This window comes from Rattus rattus, chromosome 4 (genome assembly GCF_011064425.1).
Source record: "Rattus rattus isolate New Zealand chromosome 4, Rrattus_CSIRO_v1, whole genome shotgun sequence".
Lineage (NCBI taxonomy): Eukaryota > Metazoa > Chordata > Mammalia > Rodentia > Muridae > Rattus > Rattus rattus.
In genome coordinates, this window is record NC_046157.1 from 122,501,171 (window position 1) to 122,526,576 (window position 25,406).

At 43.6% G+C, this 25,406-nt stretch overlaps 1 protein-coding gene across 4 annotated transcripts in view; it reads left to right on the top strand.

The window, feature by feature from the left end:
• Positions 1 to 4,106: 4,106 nt before the first annotated feature.
• Inpp1 (inositol polyphosphate-1-phosphatase) overlaps positions 4,107 to 25,406 on the top strand; it is a 31,877-nt gene continuing 10,577 nt past the window's right edge. For 2 of the 4 annotated variants that reach the window (XM_032901076.1, XM_032901079.1), the window contains exons 1-2: positions 4,107 to 4,455; positions 24,649 to 24,896. In XM_032901076.1, the coding sequence (XP_032756967.1) occupies positions 24,693 to 24,896 (204 nt within the window). In that variant the 5' untranslated portion in view covers positions 4,107 to 4,455; positions 24,649 to 24,692. Of the gene's footprint in view, positions 4,456 to 4,636; positions 4,661 to 24,648; positions 24,897 to 25,406 lie in introns of those variants that run through there. The other 2 variants (XM_032901077.1, XM_032901078.1) reach the window with 2 other exon arrangements.

The window sequence follows — 25,406 nt, forward strand, 5'->3', positions numbered from 1 at the left end:
TTCAACAGAGGAATGGATACAGAAAATGTGGTACATCTACACAATGGAATATTACTCAGCTATCAAAAACAATGACTTCATGAAATTCATAGGCAAATGGAATGAACTAGAAAATATCATCCTGAGTGAAGTTACACAATCACAGAAAAGCACACTTGGTATGCACTCATGGATAAATGGATATTAGCCAAAAAGCTCGAATTACCCAAGATGCAATCCACAGACCACAGGAAGCTCAAGAAGAAGGATGACCAAAATGCGGATGCTCCTACTCCTTCTTAAAGGGGGAAAAATATCCATAGGAGGGGCTATGGAAACAAAGGTTAGAGTAGCGACTCAAGGAATGGCCATTCAGAGCCTGACACACATGTGACCCATAGATATACAGCCACCAAAGATCAACGAAGCTAGAAAATGCATGCTGAAAGGGACTGGATATAGATCTCTCCTGAGAAACACATCCAGAGCATGTCCAATACAAAGGTCAATGCTAGCAGCAAACCACGGAACTGAGAATAGGACCCCCTTGGGGGGAATTAGAGGAAGTATTGAGAGAATTGAAGGAGCTTGCAACCCCATATAAACAACAATGCCAACCAACCAGAGCTTCCAGGGACTAAACCACTCTGGAAAGACTGTACATGGACTGACCCAGGGCTCCAACTGCATATGTAGCAGAGAATAGTCATGTTGGGGCACCAGGGGAAAGGGAAGCCCTTGGTCCTGCCAAGGTTGGACCCCCCCCAGTGCAGGGGAATGTGGGGGAGGGCAATAAGGGGGATGTATGGGGGAACACCCATATGGGGAAGGTGGAGGGGAAGGGATGGGGGCTTATGGACAGGAAACCGGGAAGGGGAATAACGTTTGAAATGTAAGTAAAGAAATATATGTAGTAAAAAATAATTTAAAAAAGAAATAAATGACATGATGCACCTCTAATAAAAAAATAAATGCATTATTTTCAATGAAACTAATTTAATATTGCTACTTCAAAATATCAAAGCAAACAAGTGGTATCCAATTCTGAAACAAAACTAAAGATATCTCATTTCAAAGCAGATTATACAAAATAGAATCACCAATTAGGTCACAAATATTCCAGACAACAAACTGCACTTTAAAATATTAGAGGCTAGGGTGCAGGACCCCATAGTAAGTTCCTTCTAGAAGTCTTCTCTGCGTGTGTGTGTGTGTGTGTGTGGTGGGGGGTAACAAAATATCCATGAAAGTTTCAGAATGGAAGGATGGGGCTGGAAAGCTTTATGACTGAGGGAGGCAGTCTCTGGCAAGACTGAGGTGGAGACTTGTCCAAACCCCAAAAGTCTTATCCCCTACTAGGCACTGCTTCCTCCTTGCTGTGGGTCACATGTCCCAGCACATGGAGACCTTACGACTTCCACCTCTGCCACCCTTGAGGTAGTCGAGTTCCCTGTGGTCAAATCACAGGCAGGTTTGCCTTCCTCTCTCCCTATAAGGATATGACCAGCAAGCACCTGGAATTCCTCTTCGTCCAAATGTAGCATTCCCAGCACCTCAGCCCCAACCAATAATGTAACTTACCCCCCAAACCCCTACCCACTCCCCAGGGTTTATATAACTCTCGTTGCCCCCAATAAAGGAGAGCTGTTTTACTGAAAACCAACTTGGAGAAGGTTACTTCATCTGCCACTAGCGCCAACGGAGATCCTGTGGAACCTACCAGCCAGAGTAAGCCTTGTGCCTTCCATTCTGGCCCAGAGCACAACAGTGCTGGGGTACCCCTAGGTGTGAGACAGCCATCGTTGGTCTACCCTGACCACATCCTGTAAGCCAGTCTAAAGCATCCCACATCTATATTCCTTGTGTCAGTTCTGTTCCTTTGAGAACCCCAACTGATACAGTTTATAAATACCGTGCACTCTCCATTTCTCAGACATTTCACCTGGTGTCTGGCCTTAGCAAGCACATGTACTATACTGCCTCTTAGACTTGCTCACACTGTCCTCTTGGCCCTCCAGCCAATTTCAGGCCACTGACCTGTTTTGTACAACCTGTAAACAATTTTTTTTTTACAATTTTAGGTTGGTTTTTGTTTTTGTTTTTGTTTTTTACAGCACACATAGGAAAGACAAGCAATAGAGACAAAAGTAGTCTTTAAGATGTAAAGTATTTATCATCTAGCCTCTCTCTCACACACAAGAAAAGTTTGTTAACCTCTGGCATGAAGCATTTCTCTATTATAAATCCCCAGAAGTGTAATTTTTAGTCAATGGGTGTGAATATTTGTGAGGCTTTTTTATTACCAAACTCTCCTCAGAATCCTTGAGCCAATTCATGCCCTTCTCGGTAATACATAAACTTTGTCAGTTGCTACGATTTGCCCCCCTATGAGTGGCTGACCCAAACCACACCTTCTGAATATTATTTTTTCTCAACCAACTTGTTAGTGAATCATTCAAGGTTTCACTTCCCTTAATAATGTTTGGTCATTAGTAGTTTTTTCTTTCATGATTTAACTAACTTACATTTGCCACTTTGGGGACAGAACATTTTCATTCTACTCATAAGATCGCTTTCTAAATGAGAATGTTACTCGCAAACCTTTTATAGATTACAAATTTTAAATATTTTTTCTTTATTTTACTCTGATGTTAGGTTTTCTCCTCTTCCCACCCCCACCTCCATAGACTCACATATTTGAATGCTTGGCCCATAGGGAGTGGCACTATTAGACGGTGTGGCCTTGTTGGAGGAAGTGTGTCACTGTAGGGGTGGGCAAGCAAGAGTCCCAGTGGGACATATATTGTAGGGTGGTTTCTGCAGCTGCAGGGAGAAATGGGCTAGATTCGTAGCTCCTACTCTACCCCCCTCCCCAGTTCTGCTCCTAGATACAAATCTATTCCCATCTAGGTATCCTAAATGTCATATTTATATCATTCTTCGATTTTGCATTATTCTTTGATTTTATATTATGATTTAATAATTAATAACAGCAGTAACACCAAGAATGGACTTAAGAGAATGGATCTAAAGGACAATACGATAGGCATGATGGCACCCATCTGTACTCCCATCACCCAGAAGGCAGAAGCAGGAGGATAGCAAATTTGAAGCCAGCAGGGGTTATAAAGTGACTCTTTCAGGGGCAGGGGGAGGAAAAGTGAGAAAGAAGGCTGAACCCGCTGAACCTGTGAGTGAATGAAAGGTGGATGGGGAATGGGAGTGGGTGGGGCGCCTCCAGGAGCTGAGTTGTAGCTGGGAGACAGAAACATTTTGAACTACAAACTTTTTTTCAGAGTAGATTAATACTACCGCAGCTTCTGTCCTTCCTAATAGTTTCTTGATTTTTTGAGAGTTGCCATCACGGTGCTGGGGATAAATGGCAGCTTGGGAAGAGGCTGATGAGAAAGCCGGCTAGCTAGGACTATTGAAGAGCTTCCCAGTCCCAGCCATAGAATAAATTGTAGGGAAGCCGGTGGATAAATCTCACCAGAACAGAAGGGCCCAGTGCACTCAGAGACTCTGAGGCTCTCTATCCCAAAGTTGAATGTTGCCCTTTTAAAATTCCCACCCTCGCTGCCCTTCATCCATCACCACCCATTCCCATTTCCACCTACCATTCCCAACTATATCCTTAAGGCACGCGGAGGATTAGTTTAAAGGGTTGCACCGAGAGATGAGTTTCCCACCTAAGATGTGCTTCTTGCCTGGCTGGGCCTTGACCCACAGCTAATAAAGCATAAGTCCAGAAGACACTGCTTTGGCTAAACGAACAAGCAGCAACCTAGACGCTTCTGTTAGAACAGGGGAATTAGAGCATCGCTAACGAGAAGTCCAACTTCACATCTTCAAACCATCTGTGAAACCCATAACACCAAGGGTTCGAATGAATAGAGGAGGAAGATTCTCAAAGAGTTTGTGACTGGTTCTGGAGAAACAACGCACAACATGAACTGTGTGGATGAAGCAACTCTGAGCTTTCTGACCCTCTCACATAAATTGACCACGCTTCACTTGTGACCTCCTGGACGTCAGACTCTGGCTGGCGTGGGATGCCCTCTCCCGCTCCAGAAGCAGGAGGCCACCCGACCAGGGAAAGAGGCGGGGCCAGGACCTGGCAGAAACTGGGCTGCAATACTGGAGCCAAGAGAGGCAGGGCGCCTCCCGGCCTTCGCTGCGGTGACCTCCGCGGTTTTCCCGGCCGCTCGCCCGCCGGCTGTGCCTGCCAAAGGAAGATTGCGCCGGGTCCCAGTGCGACCACCTCCAGGCGTTGGCACTCCCTTCCTTCTTTCTCGCCCCTCCTCCGCTTCTTCCGTTTCTCCGGGAAAGACTGTAGCCTCCTTCGGGGCTCCGCATCCCCTCTTAAGTAATCCGCTTTCCTGCTTTCGCCACCCCTCCCTGGTGTCCAGCGTCTCCACCTCCGCGCATTTGGGTCCCCGCGAGCGGCGCGCGCTCCATCGCCACTGCGGAGGGCAGGTGAGTCAGTCTCCGGCCGAAGGCGCCTGGCTTCCGCGCCTGGGCCTGCGAGGTATGGGGTAGCCCTAGCGAGGCCTCTCCGGCCTGGCGATGCCCACCCACACAGAGCCCGATCCCCGAACCGAGAGGCTCAGCTCGCGGATCACGCCGCCCTCTTAGCTCTGCAGAAGCCGCCGAAAGAAAGCGATCGCCAGCAGAGTAGCAAGTAACTTTCTTCCGCTGCTCGGTTCTTTCCCGTCCTACTACTGGCCTCTAGGTTGAATGAGCTGATCTGAGAATGGTGAAAGCAGAGGCCCAGGTTCTAAGGGTAGGTGGCATAGCTGTCACGGAGTAGGGGAGCATTTTGCTTGAGAGATGCTTCTAGCATGGGTACGTGTTGACTGCCTCTAGAGACCCATTGGATGGGTGTGGACTAAACAAACAGGGAGATGGGGTTGGGGATTTAGCTCAGTGGTAGAGCGCTTGCCTAGCAAGCTTCAAGGCCCCGGGTTCGGTCCCCAGCTCCGGAAAAAAGAAAAACAAAACAAACAAACAAACAAAAAAACCAAACAAACAGGGAGAATATTTAGATAACCTCAACCTCTTTGCTTGTAATTCTTTCTATATTTTGAAGTGTGGTTTTGTGAGCCGTGCCTAGGCAGTTGCTGTGGACAGCATTGAAGGATGTCACCTAAACTACCTATCCTGGCTTTGGTAAAATCATATTGACTGTCAGTCATGAGATGTGAAAGAAAACCCTGGGAACACACGTTAACAAGCTTGGTGTGTACTCTGGAGATTTCCGTCCTTAAAACGAGGACTGGAACACGTGGACGTTTGCCCACTGTGTGAGGGCGTTCACTTCAAAAGCACTGCTGCTCGAGGCAGTGCAGACAGGACTCATATGTATCCCATGTGCAGAATGAAACTTTTTTTTTTTCTTTTTGGCTCCTTGCCCTTAATTCCCAGTTTCAGTCAGTTGATAAAACTTAGGCCCACCTACCTGGTAACAATCTAAGGAAGAAAACAACCCCCTGGGACTACTTTTGACTGATGAACTAGCTAGATGACCTCAGGCAGGCCTCTAAAAGTACAGAATGAAGAGGAAAATACAGGCAACGGGAAGCCCATTTTAACCCCCGCACGTGCCGTTTGCTGTTTTAAGAACTTACTTTAATTTAAAGGACTTTTCTAATTCCTTTGCAGCTTGCTTTTAAGCATGAAGAGGATTGCGTAAGACATAAAGCTACACTTTACTCTTGGGATAGACTAACTCCTCTTCTTTGCAAGCTCTTGAACTAAGTCACCACTTGCACCTTAGACTCAGGCTCTGTAGTGTGAAGTTCATCACTGCATATTCAGATTATAATTGTACTTGGAGTAATTGGAGAGAAAAATGATCATTTCTTTTTAGGCGCAGACGGTACAGGCAATAAAGGTAAATCATTATATAGGCATTTCCTTTTTTACTTTGACCTTGAATAATAGTTAGAAAAAAAGATGCCTTACTCTATTTCATGTTATACCAAAACTGCTTAAAAGATAAATAAGTAACCAATTAGAAACAAACATCTTTCATTTTAAAGAATGGCACATATGTGAACTTTTCCCAGGTGGGAGTCCTTGTATAAATGTCCTCGTTAAAATACTTTTGGTTTTTTACCAAATACATTTAATGACTCCTAATGAAGTCAGAAGGACTCAATGTTGTGCTTTCGTCTGGGTTAGTTTGGAAATAAAAGTGTTGCTTCCTGTTTCTCATAATTAGTGTGGAGCTGTGTTTCCTAAACATAGCTGTTTACTAACAATGCCTGAGCCGACCGGCAGGGAAGGGAAGGAAGATGAGAGTAGAAGGCTAGACAGAGGGGGGCGGGGCATGGCTCGCTGAATGAAGTATACCATGTCCCAAGAACCCATACAAAAGGTGGGTAGGCATAGTCTTCCTCTAGTACTCCCAGCATTCAGCAGGCAGACGTGGATTCTTAGGACAGGCTAACTAGCTAGAGTAGTTGTGGTGAGCTCCAGGTTCAGCGAGAGACCCTGTTACAAAAAAAAAATAAAATGAGGGCTGGAGGATGGAGAAAGCCACCAAACAATTCCCAGCAACCACATGGTGGCTCACAACCATTCTGACCATGGCTAAAGAGCCTCCCTCCTCTGGTGTATCATAAACAGTGCATATATAATAAATGAATAAATAAATCTTAAAAAAAAATAAATAAATGGAAAATGAGGATGCATGCACCAAACTTCAGTTTGGGCCTCCACATAAATGCATATACAAACACTGAACCACATACACAAACATACACAAAAAATACTCAGTTACAACCTGGTAGTTTCATTCTAGTGTTTAGTTAGAAAGTTAGGATCTCAGGTATCCAAGATTGGACTCAAACCTTGTTAGGCAGGTGACCTTGAGCTTGATCTTCCTGTTTTCCCCTCTCCAGTGCTGGTATTACAGGCGTGTGCCACCACCTAGGTTATTGTGTAAGGTTAGGGAGGGATCCCAGGGCTCCAGGCGTGTTTGGGACACACCTTACTGACTGAGCTACATCTGTACCCCACAACTCAGTACTTTACAAGTCATAATTTCAAAAATAAAATCAAAATAGACAATGATGATAACTTTTTAAAAGGATTAGCAATGACAAAAAGCAGGAGAGAACTCACTGTTGCTAAGGTGAATCTTTCAGCTATATAAAATGTTCTTTAATAAAACTGTGGTTTCATTTATATAATATTTATTTATATAATATCACCCATTTAAGAAATCTACATGTCGGGTTGGGGATTTAGCTCAGTGGTAGAGCGCTTGCCTAGCAAGCGCAAGGCCCTGGGTTCGATCCCCAGCTCCGAAAAAAAAGAAAAGAAAAAAAAAAGAAACCTACATGTCTCATTATTCTGGTGATTGAATACACATTGTTGTAAATGTGTGTTTGTAAACATATTTTGGTGATTTCATTTCCATCATGATGTATGCCATGTTAATCAAGTCTTTTTCATATTATTAAGTTTTTCTATTAATGGATTTTTAAAAAGATAGTCTTATATAGTCCATAGAGCTGAGGTTGGTCTTGAACTGACTCTCCTTTTTTCTTCTTTCCCCTCCAAAGTCCTAGGATCATAGAGATGTTCTGATTATTGAATCCTCTATTGTTGGTGTTATGTATGTGTGTATATGGTGTGGTATATCTGTATGTAAATGTCCCAGTGTGTGTGCTTATTCATGGAAACCAGAGGTTGACTTCAGGTGACATCTTCAACTCTGCTCCAACTTAATTTTTCAGACAGGGTTTCAATGAACCTGAGCTCCCCAATTCAGTGACACTTGCTACAGGTCCTAGGAGCCCTCTGCTCCCAGTGTTGGAAATATAGGCAAGCCCAGCTTTTTATGTGGGAACCAAGAATTAGAATTCAGTTCCCCATGCTTGCACAACAGACACGATACTAAGGGAGCCATCTTCCTGACCTCCTTCTTTTTTTTTTTTTTTTAAAGATTTATTTATTTTTTGTATACAATTACACACACAGATCCCATTACAGATGGTTGTGAGCCACCATGTGGTTGCTGGGACTTGAACTCAGGACCTCTGGAAGAGCAGTCAGTGCTCTTAACCACTGAGCCATCTCTCCAGCCCCTGACCTCCTTCTTAATGCACAGTTAATAAGTGCATCTATAGTTTACAGTGACCAGTAGTCCATGGCAAAACATTGCACCAATACTTATTATCACATGGCAGATGCATGTCACCTCTTTCTGATGGAAGAAGGAAATCAGCATGAAGTTTCAAATTATTTATATCTTTCGCTAAATTGACTTACCAACCTGTCAAAAAAACTATATTTGACCATAAAGTGGCCATTTATATATTAAAACAAACAATATAGAATAATAACATCTAACTATTAAGGTTGATTATCACAATGGAGAATGTATCTGATTTTTTCTTTGCTTTTCTCCTCCCTTCCTCCTCTCCCTCCCTCCTTTCCTCTCTTCCTTTTTTCCTCCATTGTTGGAAAGGGAGATTAATTGCATGCTGGTTTTAACCTCAAACAACTAAATTCTCTTTTCTGTTTTTTGGATACAGGGTTTCTCTGTGTAGTTCTGGTTGTCCTGGAACTCACTCTGTATACCATGCTGGCCTCCAACTCCGAGATCCACCTGCCTCTGCTCCCAAGTGCTGGGATTAAAGGTGAGGGCCACCATGCCAGACTTAGAGCTGAATATTTTAGATCTCTTAAATTAATCATCTGTTTAAATGTATGCTTTAAGTAAGTGACAGTGGTAAGCTTCCCATTGGTATAAATAAGACTAACAGTTAATACCAGTTAATGACTAAATCTTAATTGTGCTTAGGAAAAACATAGCTTGGTAAAAGGTGATGCCCTAGTTTCTCCTTATTATCAGCTTATATATATATATTTTTCTTATGTGTTTGAGTGTTGCATTTGATCGCACTGTGAATCCCAAGATTGTATTATTCACTGGAAAAAACTGTATTTAGTTGTAGCGTGGCTCAGCCTTAGAACACACCTCTAATCCAAGAGTTTTCTGCTTGAATATTGTAAACAGGATTAAATAAAGTCATCCAAAGTAGGTCAAGAGGCAGAGCAAGCAACCAGTTGACAGGGAGCGAACACAGGATTACTAAGAAAAAAACCATAGCAAGTAAGAGAGAGTCAGGAGGACGGATAGAGACTCACAGGAAGTAGAAGGGAGGGGCATGCAGTTTGAAAGAGGGTTTTTGTGATGGTGTGAGAGTAAGCATTCCTTCTGGGATGCTGGTTGAGGAGGAAGGTCAGCTGGATGCTCTCTCTGCTTCTCTGAGCTAGCAGGCTTTTACCCCAGTATCTGACTCCCAAGCCTTCATCGGTAAAATCGAATGATTGAGATTTTGTTAGAAAACAACATATGAATACTGACCTGTGTGTGTGTGTGTGTGTGTGTGTGTGTGTGTGTGTGTGTGTGTGTGTGTGTTTTCACCAATGCAAGTCTGATGCTCAGGGAGCCACAGAGAGTGTCAGAGCCCCAGGAACTGGAGTTAGACAGTTATGTGTCACATGGGTGCTTCAAATCAAACTCTAGAAGAGCCAATCCCCCTAGAAGAGAACCCAGATCCCTGAGCTGATGCTCCACCTCTCCAGACTGGGTCCCCAGCCCTGTTAGAAGCCTTTCCAATGAGGAGTTGAACTACCAAACTCCAGAATTGACCTGTACTCAACTCCTCAGAATTTATAGGACTTGTATGCAACCCCAGTTTGTAATAAGAATGAAAAAAAGCCCGTGTTAGAAATATGAGCGGTAGCTAAGTGGTGATGGTATCAGCACTTGGGAGGTAGAGACAGGCAGATCTCTGAGTCGGAGGCCAGCCTGGTCTACAGAGTGACGTTCAGGACAGCCAGGGTTACACAGAGAAACCCTGTCTTAAAAAACACAAATGAAAAAAGAAATATGAGTGACTGTAAGCCTCATTAATAGAAAGTAGGGAAAATAAAAATGAAAATGAGATCTGGGAGATAAATATTAAGCAGTTTATGTTTGAAGTTAGCAGGAATGCAAGGGTATTTTCTTTGGGTATTTCTGTGGCTTTAATGAGCCAGGCATATTGTTTGGTGCTCTGAGCTTTTTAAACCAATGTTGCTGTAAATGTCCTCTTATCAGTTCCTTTGCTGATAATTCGGTGGAATTCTGTGTTGCGCTCTCCCTTATCTTGAAACAGTTGTTTAGATAAACACCTGGCTCTAGGAAGTGAAGAACAAGGAATGTGGGGTCTCTCCTGCTAGGCCTGGCAATAGCTCTTGGGAGCCAAATGGTTACCTGCAGCTTTGGGGAGAGGTGTTTGGTTCAAGTTGTCATCATCGAAATCACCACCACCACCGCCATCATCATCTAGAGAACTCCTTAAAGCACTCTTTCAGTTTATGGTTTCTAATAGTCCTAAGGTTTGAATAATGAATAATCCTTTCCAGATTCAGTTTTGGTGGGGGAAAAATCTCTTCGAACATGTCCTACAGAATGAAAATCAGCCGCTGCTGACAACCTCTTCCACGTATCTTGGGGAGAGGGAGTGTGCATCCTGTTTAGAAGGCATTTATCAGCTTCAGAGGAATATGGTGCTCCAGGAAGTGCCTCAGTAAAGCACTTCCTGCCCTCATCTTATCTATTAACCCCTTCGCTCATAACTACACCAGGGAACAGAACACATGGTCTATTAGAAATCAGTGTAATTGCTATGCAAAATCAGCATTGAGACCTACAACGATGTTCTTTGTTTAACACACACGCACACACACACACATATATATAAATAGAAATATAAATATATATATATATATATATATATATATATATATATATATATGCAAGGTCTTATTTTGTTAGCAAGGCTGGCCTGAAACTCTGCCTGCCTCTGAGTTCCTCTTGCTGAGATTAAATGTGTGTACTACTGTGCCCTCCCTCCCTACATTTTTGGCATCAAGAACATTCACAACTTTGTGTAGCAGTGTGTAGCTGATAGCACTGCCCATCTGCAGAACTAGAACTCATTCAACAATAATCTCACATCATTCTCTCTTCCCAGCCAGGTGACCGCCATTTCCTTTGTTGCTATAAGCATGACTACTATAGGTTCTTCCTTTAAATGAAATATTTGTATGTTAGGGTGGACTTATTAGCAAAGGATCTTCAAGGTTAATTGCATCCATACTACATCAAGTATTTGGATTTCATTCCTTCTTTTTTTTTTTTTTTAAAGATTTATTCATTTATTATATATAAGTACACTGTAGCTGTCTTCAGATACACCAGAAGAGGGCATCGGATCTCTTTACAGATGGTTGTGAGCCACCATGTGGTTGCTGGGAATTGAACTCAGGACCTCTGGAAGAGCAGTTGGGTGCTCTTAACCACTGAGCCATCTCTCCAGCCCTGATTTCATTCCTTCTTAAGACTGAATGATATTCTCCTACATCTTTTATAATAAAAAAAAAGAGCCGTAAAGATCAAGGAAGTTTTGAACTGGAACAGACTATAGACATCATCCTTTCCAACCAGCTTCTTTGATCTTTTCCTTTTTTTATGTTTACAGAATAAAACCAACCAGTCCTCTTCAGCATATGTCTGTGGGCATACAGTCAATTGGCAAAGGGCAGTGCACAGCAGGCTAATGTAGCAGGATATCCCCCTAGGGAACCATGGTCCTCATTCCAGAGCTGTAAATGCCTTCTAAACAGGATGTAGCTCCCCAAGACACATGCTAGGATTTCTAGGTGTTGACTAGAAACCTCTTTCCTGTGGGCTATACTGGGTGTACATTTGAGTGGTCTATATTGACAGGAAGAACAACTCTTTTTTTTTTTTTCTTTCTTTCTTTCTTTTTTTCGGAGCTGGGGACCGAACCCAGGGCCTTGTGCTTGCTAGGCAAGTGCTCTACCGCTGAGCTAAATCCCCAACCCCAGGAAGAACAACTCTTAAATGAGTTGGTATTTCCAGTCAGTATTGGGAGAGTTCAGAAGGACATGGGTAGCTTCAACTTGACACTCCTGGGAAGAGGGAAGCTCACCTGTGGAATTGTCACCATCAGATTGTCTAATAGGCATGTCCGTGGGCCATTTTCTAATTGCTAATTGATGTAGGGGGACACCATCACAGTGGGTGGTACAATCCCCAGACAGGTGGTTTGTGGCTACAGAAAGAAGGTAGCTGAGTGATAATGAGTTCTTACCTTGGTTTGCCTCGATGATGATAGATTATAATATGAAATAAACCCTTTCTTTGAGTTGCTTTTGGTCAACATTTTATCACACTCACAGAGCAGCAAACTAGGACAAGCATCTAAACGACAATCAATTGTTGTGGTCAACGACAATCAAAGCTATAAGTTAGCCCGGTGGTTCACGCCTAGGCTTCTAGCACTTGGAAGGTTGTTGAGGAAGAGGGAGCTCATGAAAGCAGACTGAGCTATGTAGTGAAGCTCTGTTGGTGGCAAAGGTGAGAGGAGCGAGGGAGAGACACGAGGGAGGGAGGAACAGAGGCTAATAACATCGTCCTTTAGCCTCTTCAGAACTGTAGTGAGGTAGGCCAACCTGTTTATAAGCACCAGTGTGTCAACACCATTCGAGAGTTAGGGGAAAAGGGAAATATTTGTGATAAGTGCGTGTCTATAATCACTTTTGTTTGCTTTTGGGATAGGGCATCACTACATAGCCCAGGCTGGCCTTGACCTACAGATCTCCTGCACCTGTCTCCAGACTGCTGGCGTTAGAGGTATTTTCCATGGTCAGTTAAAATCTTCTCATCTTTAATTAGGTGATTAATCAGTTAGTTTTGGAGAACAACCCAGGGTCTCGCTCATGCCAGGCAAGTGTGAAAACCCTGAGATACACTCCCCGTCATTATATCCCATGTTTAATGTCTTTTATAACAGAAACAAATTAACTTACTATTTTGGTGATTTATTATCTAAATTAAGAATAGGCCACCTGTAAAATGAGACAGTATAATTTCATATTTTAGTTCAGTGCTCAAAAAACGTAGTTCATTTGTTTGCCATCCAGTGAGAGCTGTGATTTTTTTTTTCCTTTAATATGGAATGTACGTGGACTTTCCTGTAAACAAATATGGCCCGTGTGCTAACAGCTCCTGGGTGATGCTGATAAAATCCAAGTACGCTAAACACCAAGGCAAGGGTTCTGATAACTAAGGGGAAATCCATCAATCGGCGTTTATTGAACACCTCTGAGTATGCCCCGAGAGCTGTAAGGGATAACTTGTGTTTTCAGTATCTTACCACACAGAACACAGATAAGTTAGCAAATGTAGAGTGTGTTTGGGATCTAGGTTAGAGACGTAGCACACTCCTGTTCTACTCAGCCCAGGACCAGAGCTAAAGGATTCAGAAATGGCTCCTCTGGAGGCTCTTTCCTTTCCACACATGTATTACACACACACACACACACACACACACACACACACACACACACACACACACACACACACAATACTGACATCCAAACACACACGCACAGCTGCCTTCTTTAATGGCAGAATGCTGTGTGAGTTACCTCTATGTTGTTGTCTCTTGCAGGCATTCATCTCCACTGCTGTGTGAATGCTATCTGCTTGGCTTCACTTTATTATTGGTGGCTATTTGAGTTCTTACCGGTGTTAGCTCATTGGAAGAATGAATACTCTTGAGCACATCTTTTAATGTTCATGTGCATATATAATTTATTATATGTGAACAAGGGACATTGCTGGATTGAGGATTATGTTTACATTCAGCAAACCAGAGTGGCTTTCCAGGAAGTTGCACCAGCACTGTTCATGCTGTTTAAGAGATCATTGCTCCATGCTCTCATGCAGAAGCAGCCCTTTCCGTCTGTTTAATGCCAGTCTCACAGGACATGTGTTAATGCTGAGATTCACTGGAGACAAACCAATTGCACCATATTGGGCCACATTTAAAGCAAGAATTATTAAATAGTAAATACTGACCAAGACATGGATTTTGGTCAGGGCATTCCCTAGAAATTCCCAGCTGAATGACCCCAAGACATGTGACCCAGGGGTTTATAAAGATTAACTTATAGGTTACCGTACTCTCCTACGAAGCTTGTTATTTTCCAAGAACCCACAACTTCCAGAATTCCAGGAAGTTACCTGGTCCTTGGGCAGGTGGGACTTACAGGCTAGTTTTGGGATTCCACATGTAATGGTATCTTGTCGCATTTCTAACTGCCTTCCAGGTAGAGTCTCTCGCCTGTTTATCGACCATTTGCTGTCAGAGACTGGATCTCTTTTATGAGGTGCTTATTTCAGTTTCTTGCCCTTGAACAAATTCCAAGAGTGGTGGACACTTAAAGGGGGCAAAGAAAGAGAGAGGAAAGCCTGTGAACCCGGGAGGATGGCGTATGAAAGTTTTCAGTGTGCCCAGAGCACAGTGACAGTGTCATAGAGATACCATCCAGGTCACAGAACAGGCAGTTCCATGCTGTAATGCTGGCCTCTGAGAAAGTTCAGCCAGGAAGACATTTTACTTTTCAGAAACTTTAAAGGATCATAAGTCTCTGGTGAAGCTGGTGGTTCAGTTTTTTCTGGCCCAGGTAGTCAGGTGGACAATTGAGCATTGCCATGGGCATCAGCCCAGTTACTATTAACAAGTTGTACACAAGATTGAACCCTGTTCTAAAATTCCTGGGGACTGGCTTCCGCTCCCCTGCCCCCTTTTAATTTTTTAAAAAACATTTTGTGTGTAGCAGTGTTTTGCTTGCATATATGTGTGGGCACCATATGCACGCTTGGTGCCTGTGGAGGTCAGAGGAGGGTATCTGATTCCTTGGAGCTGGAGGTATGGATGTTGGTTGTAAGCTACCCATGTGAGTGTTGGGAATCGAACCCAGGTCCTCTTAATCCTTAAGCCATCAGCAGTCTTGTCCCTTCCCTTTTTTCCAGGATAACCTGCAATCATTAAGCTCCAAAGAAAACAAAAGGGCAGAGTCTACCTTCCCTAAATAGCAGTGTGAGCTGAGCATAGCCTTGGCCACACCTTGGCATTATTCATGCTAGAGGGACTACTGGATAGCTGCATTCCCTTGAGAGCGATCATAACAAACACCCTTTTATAAAACACTCAGGTATACTACGGGCCCCAAGCCTTTCCTCCTTCAGCCATAGCTGTCTGTTGAGCAGGGCATCTGTATAGCCAGTTCATATCACTGTTCTCTTGGGAGGTGGTTAAGAGTGACTAGGGTGTTCATTCAGAGCCTGCCCCACATGTGGCCCATGCATATACAGCCATCCAATAAGACAAGATGGATGAAGCAAAGAAGTGCAGACCGACAGGAGCCGGATGTAGATCTCTCCCGAGAGACACAGCCAGAATACAACAAACACAGAGGCGTATGCCAGCAGCAAACCACTGAATTGAGAATAGGACCCCCGTTGAAGGAATCAGAGAAAGAACTGGAAGAGCTTGAAGGGCTCGAGACCCCATATGTACAACAATGCCAAGCAACCAGAGCTTCCAGGGACTAAGCCACTACCTAAAGACTATACATGGACTGACCCTGGACTCTGACCTCATAGGTAGCAATGAATATCCTAGTAAGAGCACCAGTGGAAGGGAAGCCCTGGGTCCTGCTAAGACTGAACCCCAGTGAACTAGATTGTTGGGGTGAGGGCGGCAAGGGGGGAGGATGGGGAGGGGAACACCCATAAGGAAGGGGAGGGGGAGGGAGATGTTTGCCTGGAAACCGGAAAGGGAATAACACTTTCAAATGTATATAAGAAATACTCAAGTTAATAAAAAAAAAAAAAAAAAAAAAAAAAAAAAAAAAAAGTGACTAGGGTGTTGAGTGCTTGGGGAGGAGATAAATTCAGTATAGAAGGGCCACAGACATGGCCTCTGCAGACTCAGATTATGTCAGGAGGGGATGGCAACAGAGACACTGAATTATTCAGCTGTTTGTGAGAGCTGCCTGTTTTGTTGAGGGCCCTCATAGAGATGAAGCCTTGTGCTTCTGTCGCTGTGGACGACAAAGAGGCGGCCGCCACGTTCTGATACAGCCAGGGCCCTACAATCTTCACAGAGTTTCCTAACAAAACATGCCCTTCATAGAAAAGTATCTCTCCCAGACCACCCTCAGGTGGTTTGACATGAGGCCAGAGTCTCCACATGGCGTCCAGGAGTCAGAGTTTCCACCCAAAACTCCCAGAAACTGAAATGATCGGATCTGGCCTACATAAAGGGATTTTATTCTAGGTCGTTCAAAGTGTTACAAATAGTTAAATCTCAGGCTCTGGGATTTAATGAACTAGTAAATTTTAAGTGAAGGTTTCAGTGACCCACATAACTCGCCTGCTTGGTACTTTCTCAAGAAGAACATGACTGTGGTGTCTGTGAGCTTGTACTTAACAGTTAGAACTGCCATTTAGTACCTATCGTGTGCAGGTAGCCTGAGCTCGTGCCTTTCCAGATACCTCATTTCATCTTCAGACATCACTGCCAGGTAAGTTTTATCCTCCAGTTGCAGATGAGGAGAGGCTCGGCTAGGTTGCCGCTGAACCGGGTTTAGAATCCAGGTCAGTTCGATCGCAAAGCTTGTGCCTTTCACATTATAGTGCTCATTGCCTCTTAAATTTGTGTACGGTATTCTGATAATTTTATTTTTCTTTTCATACTGAGGATCAAACTCAGGGCTCATACTTGCTAGGCAAGTACTCTGATGCTGTGCTACACCCCTAGACCCTGATCTGATTTTAAACTTACGAATTGGTTTTAAGACAGGGTCTTATGTAGCCTGGATTGGCCTTAAACTCACCTTGAGCTTTCCCCCTATTGTTCTACTCCTACCTCCTGAGTGCTGGGATCACAGGCAAGCCTGAAGCCAGTCTGGCTTGCCTTCAAACTTTTAATGAGGTGAGAGAATAGGTAGAAACTGAACACAAGTCTTGTCTTTGTAAATAAGGATTTTTGTTTGGGATTTTTTTAGGGCTGGGTTGCGTGCGTGTGTGCGTGCGTGCGTGTGTGCGTGTGTGTGTGTGTGTGTGTGTGTGTGTGTGTGTGTGTGTGTACACCTGTAAGTACAGGAGCATGGGGAAATCAAAGGACAACTTTGGGTGTCTTCAGTTACTCGCTACCTTACCCTTTGAGACAGGGTCTCTCAATGAATCTTGAACTCTCAGGTTTGGCTTATCTTCCTGACCACCGAGTTCCACAAATTGACCTGTCTCTGCTGCCTCTCCCCTAGAAGATAGGGTTACAGGCATGCATCACTGTGCTCAGGCATGCACCACCACGCTCAGCTTTTTGAACGCTGAGGATCAAAACTCAGTTCTTTATGGTTGTGTGGCCAGCACTTTACAGACCGAACCATCGCCCAGTCCCCACTCTGGTTTGTTTGCTTGTTTTTTGAATTTTGTTTGACTGTACTTTTTGTTTGTTTGTTTGTTTTTTCAATATTTTCCCAACTAGACTTGAAAATCTCCCCAAAGCCAGAGATTCTAACATTGTGACACAATTTTATGTGTATACATGCTTATATGTGTTGGTATTTGTGTGTTAAATGTGAAGAATGAAGCTTCTCCAAGCCTGTTTTGTTGAGCCATGACTTGGTGGATCATTACAGAACAGTGATGAAGCTGTCCTCACTGTGTCCCTAGAGGGCTGGCCACTGGAGTAGCAGCCAGCTGGAAAATTTGTCTCACATAAGTAAACCAAAGAAGAAAATGTATCCCATTTTTACTATCTGGCCAGAAAGCAAAGGACAGAGGGGCTGTGTGGTTCTGGAAACATAACTAAGGCACTATCCCACGCTAATGTCTACTCTCTGGCCCCAGAGGTCTTGCCACCTCCATGGCTAGTCCCATGCAATAACCTCCTATCTCGAGGTTCTCTCGCTGTGGATTCCGTTCACATTCCCAGCCATCTGTCCCCTGTGGTTAGCTGTCACAAAGCCCTGTAACCAGGTAAAATCAAAACTCTAGAGGCTTGTTGTATTTTATCAGTCAGATTTATATCAGTAAATTCTCGCCCCACAAAGCATCCACACAATGAAGTCAGCCAATTGATATTGATATAAACTATCCGCCTAGATAAGACAAGTTGTCTTGTAATTATTGATTCCTTATAAGATATTCATAGCTACCTGTGGTTATTTAAAGCCATGTGGAATTTGGATCATCTTTCTCTTCCTCCATCTTCCTTCCTTCCAAAAGCCACGTCTCTTTCTCCTCCTCCCCTCTTCCTCTCCAACCCGGTAGTCCCACTTACTCCTCACCCAGCTATTGAGTCCCTGGAATCTTTATTTATTAGGGGAATGTTCTGCCATAGTCAGGCTCCTCTAAAATTGTAATATTGAAGTCCTGATCCCAGTACCTCAGATGTGACTGTGCAGTCTGTCTAGTGACTTTACTCACCCTCCTGCCTGGATTCAATCAATCCTGAATGGGAAATATTTGATGAATGTGTGTATGGGTTGAACACACACAACTGCTTCCCTGTCACCATTTCCTAACCGCAGTTAGACATCTATCTTCAGTGAGCTCGATATTGTTACTAATCTAGAAATGATTTAAAGTGTCAGGGGATGTGACTAAGTTCTATGCAAATATTGAGCCATCCTGAAGACCTGAGCACACATGTATTTTGGTGTCTATGGCAACCCAAGTTCCTAAGAATACTGAGAAATGGCTGGAGGAAGGAGCTCTAGAGGTGGCATGAGGTCACATGGGTGGGTCCTAGCACAGTCTGACTAAGTCATTATAAGAGGAGGAAGACACGCCAAAGTCGAATGCCCACAAAGGAGAGGCAGGTGAGGACACGAGGATGGTGAGGAAACACATTTCTGACCACCCAGTCTTAAACAGCAAATGAATACAAGAAGAATTAGGGATTTGTCGTGATGGAAGCCTCTGTCTGGCGCCATCACCAGTACCATACGGTTCGTTTAGAGGGGCATCATTGCCCGTGAACAGGTCCCTAGGAAGGCACTTGACAGTGAGTACGCTCAGCTGAGGAAAGGGCTATTCTGAGAGTAAAAGGGAAGCCAACTGCTAATTAAATAGTGACAAACTGAGCTCAAGGCTAATCTCAGCTCAGTGAGACCCTCACAAAAATCCAAAGCCAGGGATGTAGCTTAGCATAGGATATTTATCAGGCATGCTTATTCGTTTACTCTAATAACACAAGGGCAAGCACATGCTTACGTACACACCCACCCACACAGCCACCTAAAAATAAAAACAACCGCTACCAACACCAGACTTGCCTAGCTTCCCTGTAAGGTTCAACTAAGGTTCCTACTATTGGTGCTAACTGACCTCCAACCGAGCCTGTATACAGTGAGTAAGGCAAATAAGTTAAATTTGCTTCTTGAATTTCTGTAGAAACCGTGGAAACTGTTAGTGTTGCCCCCAGTTCTTTTCATAAACAACTTGTCTCAAGAATTCCAGGTATGGATGAAGTACCCCGCCCAGGCTGTTTTCTTACTTGCACAAATGAGCTTAAGATAAAAGGGAAGAGATAAGGAAGGAGCTTACAGAGACCCAATAAGGGTGAGTTTGTGAGAAGAAATGAGCTTTCCTCCCTAAAGTAGTAGCTTTCCTAAAGTTGTGGGTTAATCATCTAATTAGAAAGTTGGACATGGGCGTTGGGGATTTAGCTCAGTGGTAGAGCGCCTAGGAAGCGCAAGGCCTGGGTTCGATCCCCAGCTCCGAAAAAAAAGAACCAAAAAAAAAAAAAAAAAAAAAAAAAAAGTTGGACATGGAGACCGAGGGACTTTCTATGTTGTCACGGCTGGCTTCTAACCCCTAGGCCTATTCTTGCTACCCGCTGTACTTTTAACATTTGCTCGGGTCGGGAAAATGACCATTACTAGAAGTCAGGACCAGAGCAGTAGAACTCTGGATTCCCAGAGGTGGCTGTGTTTCCAGTATTTGCTTACCCAGAAGCTTACAGCATTTTCTTTTCAGATTAAAAAACAAGATGGGGGAAATAAACATTAGATTTAATGCTGTTCAATGTGGTAACTTACTCGAATCCAGAGTGTATTCCTTTGTGTCCTAATGTTGCTTCTAAATGAGCAGGAACTTATATACCCTTGGTTCATTGGCTCTTGCTCTTACAGTAATACAGAATGTTTGCTAAGAAATCGAAGTTATGTTCACTGCATTTCTACTCTTGTGGCCCATGTGCTACAGCGAGAATATGCTTGCACCTCTATGTTGTTCTAGGACATCATTTTTGGCAAGTATTTATATAATGGATGCAGTAAATTATTTCTGAGTTCAAGTGGCTTTGCCATATCAATGGTACTTTTCTTAATGTATGGGTCCAGGACGAAGGAACTGAACCTTCTAACAGGTTTGAGTCTGGAAATAAAGAGCTTTTAAGGAGCTGCGGTTGCTTAAATTCTCCTGTATTATCCTGTGGATCTGAAAAGTTTTGTTATTATCATAGGCAAATTTTGTGTGGACCATTGCATTAAGGAGCCCTGGAAGTCTTATAGGTTCATTTTCCTTCTTTTCTTTTGTTTTTGGTTTTTCAAGGAAGGGTTTCTCTGTGTAGTTCGAGCTATCTTGGAATTCTCTCTGTACACTAGACTGGCCTTGAACTCTGAGATCTGCCTGCTTCTGCCTACAAAGTGCTGGATTAAAGGCGTTCACTACTACTGCCTGGCCATTTTTAGTTTGTTTGTTTGTTTGTTTGTTTTTTATTGTCATATATTTGCTGGGCTTGGTGGTGAAGGCCTGTAATCCCAGTTATTTGGGAGTCTAATCTGAGAAGATTAGAAGTTCAAGGCTGACCTGAACTATACATCCAGGTGAAGGCCAGCATGGGCAGGTTAACAAGACCCTGTCTCATATTAGAAAGTTAGAGCTATCAAGGTAGCTCAGTGTAAAATGTTTGGCAAGCATGTGCCACTCACAGACCTGCAACGTACAAAACACTAAATGTAATTTCTTACAGAATGAAAATATAAAGTAATTATATATACTACAGATTTACTGTAGAATATTAGAGTATGGAAAAGTCAAGTAATCTACAACTATACTATTAATTGACTACTTTGAAAGCATTACCTATTAGTCCCCACACATGAATTGGTAAGATAATTACATATATATGTATAATTATGGTCCTAGGTGATTTTGTACTCATGTTTTTCCTTATTAATCATTCCTCAGAAACATTATCTATAGGCCACACGGTATTCTTACATTTTACCAGTATTTAAGGTTTTGTGGCTAGGGGTAAGAAAACGGCTCTGTTAAGGTGTGCAGAGCGGGAGGGCTTGACTTTGCCCACAGCACTCATATACAAAGCAGTGCCACAAGCCTTTGATCCACCACTTAGAAAGCAGAAATAGGCAGATCCCTGGGGCTTGCTGGTCAGCCTCTCTAATGGATTTGTGGATTCTGGGTTAAATGAGATATCTTGTCTCAAGTATATAGTGGGGAACTGTTTAAGAAAGACACCAGATATCAAACCTCAGAACTACACAGCATGTACACCTACATGCATATGTACCCACATATATGCACCTGCATGCACATTCACACCCATGTGCACATGCACCAACACACATCTGTGTGCATACCCTGAAGCACATCCGTCCACATACACATGTAATCTCCCCAACATACATACATACATACATACATACATACATACATACATACATACACACACACATACACAAGAGTATCATTTGGACAACGTAGTGCTGCTGGTTAGTTTTTATTGTCAACTTGACATATCCGAGAAAAGAAAACTTCAACGGAACAGTTACCTCAGTCAGACTGGACTGTGAGCATTTTCTTCACTGCTAATTGATGTAGGGCCCAGCCTACTGTGGGTGGTACCATCTTTAGGCAGGTTGTCCTATGTCGGCGCCAGCACCGACCTGGCACCGAGAATTTAAAATCTTGTAACAATCTTTCACTGTTTAAATTAAAATTTTTTTTTTTTTTTTTTTTTTAAATACTGGATCTGTTGGTACTTAAAACAGCCCAAGGGCAGCTGCTAAGAGCGGCTATCAAGATAAACAGCCTTGCTCACGGGATGAAAGAAACACACATACACACACACAGGTTACCGTGTCAAGCCAGGAAAGGAAGAGAGGAAGAGAGGAAGAGAGAGAGAGGGAGAGAGAGAGAGAGAGAGAGGAAGGAAGAGTGAGTGTGAGGAAGAAGAGTGAGAGTGAGGAGGAATAGTGAGAGAGACTCCTGTAGCTTTATTCACCACTTATACACCCAAGTCTCCAGGTAGAAAATAACTGGGAAGCACAGAGGGAAACCCTGGCTCGTGACTACCTGCTCGTGACTTGGTAACAAAAGACCAACTATGAGACCTGAATTAAAAAGGGAGAAATCCCAGAAGACCAGCCTAAATCTCCAGGATAAAGGCTGAGGAAGTAAAAGGCAGAAGTAAATTGACCACCACCCAGGTGTGGTCCAGGTGTGTCAGTTCCACATGCATCAGCCGGGCTCAGCAGAGGTCATGCAGTGGAGACACCGGGTGTTTACTACTGGTCTTTTCTTCCTGTGCCGTAAATACATGGGAGAGGCCTCTGTCCAACAATCCCATGACTTTGTGGCCATACAGTTACAAAGTGGCCAGGCCCAAATCCAATATGGCACTACAGTCCTAGGCTGAAAGGGATCCAAGAGAAAGCTACCTGAGCAGCCAGGGAACAGATTAGGAAGCCGCAGTTCTATAGTCCCTGCCTCAATTACTGCCCTGAATTTCCTCAGGAATGATTATGACCAGAAGGGTAAGTCAAATAAACCCTTTTCTCCTGGAGTTGATTTAGGCATGGTGATTATCACAGCAATAGGAGATAAACTAGAACATGGGCAGACATCTGCAATCCTAGCCAGAAAGGAGAGGCTGAAGTATGAAGTCCTCAAGGTCATCAAATATAAAGCAAGAGTGAGGCAGCCTGGGCAACACAACATGAGGTTACCCTCTTATGGGCAACATGAGAGCGAACTTGCCTCAAAAGCAAAACAAGTTTATTTAAAGCCTTTCCTACTTTAACTTTAATCTACCTTGTATGAAAATTTTTTTACGATTTTTATTGGATTTTTATGTATTTACTTTTCAAACGTTATCTCCTTTCCTGGTTCCCCCTCTCCCATTCCCCCTTCACCTGCTTCTATGAGGATGCTCTCCTTCCCACCCAGCCACTTCTACCTCACCGCCCTGGCATTCCCCTATACTGGGGAATTGGGCCCTCACAGGACCAAAGACTTCTCTTATTGATGCCAGACAATGACATCCTCTGCTACATATGCGGCTGGAGCCATGGGTCTGTCCATGTGTACTCTTAACTCTTATTTTCTTATCACAGATTAAGGAAAGACTTAATGTTACTGGCTGAAGAGAGAGAGGGGGTCCTAGGTGGGAATTTGGTATAGTAATGCAGCAGCTCCCTTGAAACCTGTGTATTTCCAGTGTCAGGGAGTTAGTACCTGTCTACTACTGCCCTCCAGAGATGACCACTGGCAGTAAAGCAACTGATTATCTCTCTGTGTTGGTTACCTGTCCTTCATTTCTGTTTAGGAACACATATTTCCTCAGGAAGTCGACCATAAGGGAAAAAAAATGTTTTTGAGCAAGCTTAAGACAAGCAGGCTATAAGCTCACCGTACCCCTACATCAGCATTTTCACAGATGCCTGATTCCCAGCCTCAAGCTTTTTTTTTCATAGAGGAAACTATAAAGAACCCTAATCTGGGGTGTGAGCAATTCTGAGCCCCACATTTTAGTCTTGTGTAACTTTTTCTAGAAGTTACTCAACCCCCTAAGCTTCAGTTCCCAAACCGTACGTCACACAGGGCGTGGTAATCCTCACAACAAAGGAAGCAGAATGATTCACACTTTGAACAAGAAGAGTACCACAGAAGCATTTGAGACAGCTCCAGTTGACAGGAGCCAGGTGTGGCATGCACACTTTTAGTCCTAGCATTTTGGAGGCAGAGGCAGACGAATATCTTGAGTTCCAGGCTACCCTGGTCAACAGAGTGAGTTCCAGGACAGCCAGGGCTGCATAGAAAGAAAAAAACTAGAACGAATGATGTAGGGATACCACATGGTTTTTAGAAGGCACAACTTCTCAAGTCCAACAAGGTGCAAGTTTCCCCTTGCTTTGGAGTGCAGGCTGCTACTTGGTGGCAGACGGTATGTCGCTGGAATGTTTTTAGGGCAGCGGGCTGGAGATGCTTTACAATGCTTGCCCAAGACTGGCCTCCGAGTCTGGAGGACGCCATACTTGCTGCCCGTCCACTTATCACATAGCTCTGACAGCATGAACATTACCCCTCACCATTCTCATAGAGAAGATTATTGCCTCAATCCTCGTGGTAAAGCTCTGTCATGATTAAGGTCCTCGTAAGAGTCTGCCTTTCCTCTGACACTGTGATACTCTTGCTATGGCCCCAGAACATAAATTCTGATTCAAAGATTTTTCTTTTTCTTTCACTGAAAATTCAGTTCTTTGAGAGTGTAGCTGCTTTACAAGATTTTGAGAAGTAAGTTTCAACAGTTAGATTGTAACTTAAGTCTTTCATGCTGAAAATGGGCCCTGATTCACAAGCAGGTCAGCCTCACTGACAGGTTGCTGCCCGCTGGGTGTTAGTGGGAGAGGCACCATGACATCACTCGCTCTCTGAACTGCTTTCTCTTTCATATTCTTGTGTTCTGGCAGCTGAGAGCCAGCGGGTGGGTGAGGCTGAGGAGAAGGCGTTAGAAATGTCAGACATCCTCCTGGAACTGCTCCGTGTCTCTGAGAAGGCTGCTAACATTGCGAGGGCATGCCGGCAGCAGGAGGCTCTCTTCCAGCTGCTCATCGAAGAGAAGAAAGGTGCAGAGAAGAACAAGAAGTTTGCTGCAGATTTCAAGACCCTGGCGGATGTGCTGGTACAGGAAGTTATAAAACAGAACATGGAGAACAAGGTAAGAGGTCAGGCCACAGTAGCTGCAGGACACCTGCCCCCATGCCTCTGGTCCCATCAGAATAAAGGGCAAGCCTTTTACTGATTCTTACATTCTCTTAGGTTCAAACAAACATCTCGTGGCCCCTGCCTTACTCTTATTACAGTATTAAAATGGTCTTTGCAGGAAAGCATTGAAGTATAGAAAAGCAAACAGGATGAGGGCACTCAGACTCCTAACGTGAGCATATAGTATTGATCCTTTCACTTATTGACGGGTTTCTTGTTAATAATAATACGTGCTCTCTGGACCAGAGCACACTGAGCTACATGCTACTGAAGCTTCTCTCTGTGTGTTCATGGCCTGACCCACTTATTTCAGAGCAGTGTTTGGCTTCTCAGCTAAACCATTTCAATGTTTTGCCTTGGTTATGGGCTTGGAATTGGGTGAAATCTCCCTTTATTCCACTATAAAAACATGGTCATGACAGACAGTGATTGTGATCCTATGTGTGGAAATGTGTGGCTAGAA